Source organism: Trichinella spiralis, assembly GCF_000181795.1.
Source record: "Trichinella spiralis strain ISS 195 chromosome Unknown Scfld3336, whole genome shotgun sequence".
NCBI lineage: Eukaryota > Metazoa > Nematoda > Enoplea > Trichinellida > Trichinellidae > Trichinella > Trichinella spiralis.
This window is the reverse complement of record NW_003530275.1, coordinates 433-1,379: the sequence shown is the minus strand read 5'-3', so window position 1 is coordinate 1,379 and position 947 is coordinate 433. Positions and strand designations below refer to the sequence as shown.

The 947-nt window shown below is 34.3% G+C and overlaps 1 protein-coding gene across 1 annotated transcript; it reads left to right on the top strand.

Moving 5' to 3' along the window:
- The first annotated feature begins 65 nt into the window (after positions 1–65).
- On the top strand, positions 66–535 carry Tsp_14084 (conserved hypothetical protein). The gene is made up of 2 exons (XM_003367981.1): positions 66–276; positions 447–535. Exons 1-2 carry the CDS (start codon positions 66–68, stop codon positions 533–535), a joined length of 300 nt encoding a protein of 99 aa, XP_003368029.1.
- Positions 536–947: the final 412 nt, after the last annotated feature.

Here is a 947-nt window from a genome sequence, read left to right as displayed (position 1 = left end):
TCAGTCCCAGTGTTCATTAGTGCGGCAATGTCTTGTTTTTTTACTATATATTCAACTGACCGGTGATGGAAGAGGAAACTGACTGTGGCGCAATGTGCGGCTTGGTTAGTCGTTGTGTGTATTGGACGAAAACCGTCGTGCTTGTACCCCAAAGCCACGTTGCTGGATTTCGCTCAGGCTTTACGGGATGGGGTGTTTTTGTGCCAGTTGGTCAATCGGTTGCACAAGGACAGCATCGATATGAATGTCGTAAATTTGAGACCTCAACTATCGCAGGTAAGAAAGATCATGTATGTCTCTACGTTTTGATTGTAATGAAAATTTTTATCCACCTCAAACGTGAAATGCACATTTTGTCCCCTCCCCATTGCCTTGTTTGCACAAGTTGAAGTTGTTTGTTTATTTTGGTCTATCTTTCAGCATAAGTTTCTGCTTAATATTTCTAGCAAGAAAAATGCTAACCTACTTTATGCTCTGCATTCGAAGCATATTTTTTGAAAATGTTGCAATTTTGTCCATTATTTTTAAGTTTTGAAACTTTTTAGAATAGTATTATTTTTAGCATTTATTATTATTATTATTATTGTAAGAATTTCTTGATTAACACTTGAATGATTTTTTTTCTTTTCTTTTTTTTTTTTGAAAAAATTCATTTCCACCATTTCCCTGGAATTGCGGGTAATTTTGAAAAACACATTTCGTTTCGTTTTTAAAAATAAACAGGTTTTTTTTTGAAAAATCAAAACTGGACAATAAATAGCTGATGTTGTTGTGGTAGCAGAGTAACAGCTTGTTTGTTAGTTTGGTAATTTTGAACAGGTTAATAGCAACAGTGGCCGTGGCTTTGTTGTTATTAAACCGAAGTATCTATTTTATAAAAGCATTTGTATTTGTGCAATCATTAATTGTTGAACTTTTTCTCTTCCACTGGTGATATTGTGTGAACT

Excerpts from the sequence above, each read along its gene's own strand:
- Tsp_14084 (XM_003367981.1), top strand. The coding sequence starts at position 66 with ATGGAAGAGGAAACTGACTGTGGCGCAATGTGCGGCTTGGTTAGTCGT. Across the intron at positions 277-446 it reads TGAGACCTCAACTATCGCAG|CAAGAAAAATGCTAACCTAC; the intron begins GTAAGAAAGATC and ends TAATATTTCTAG.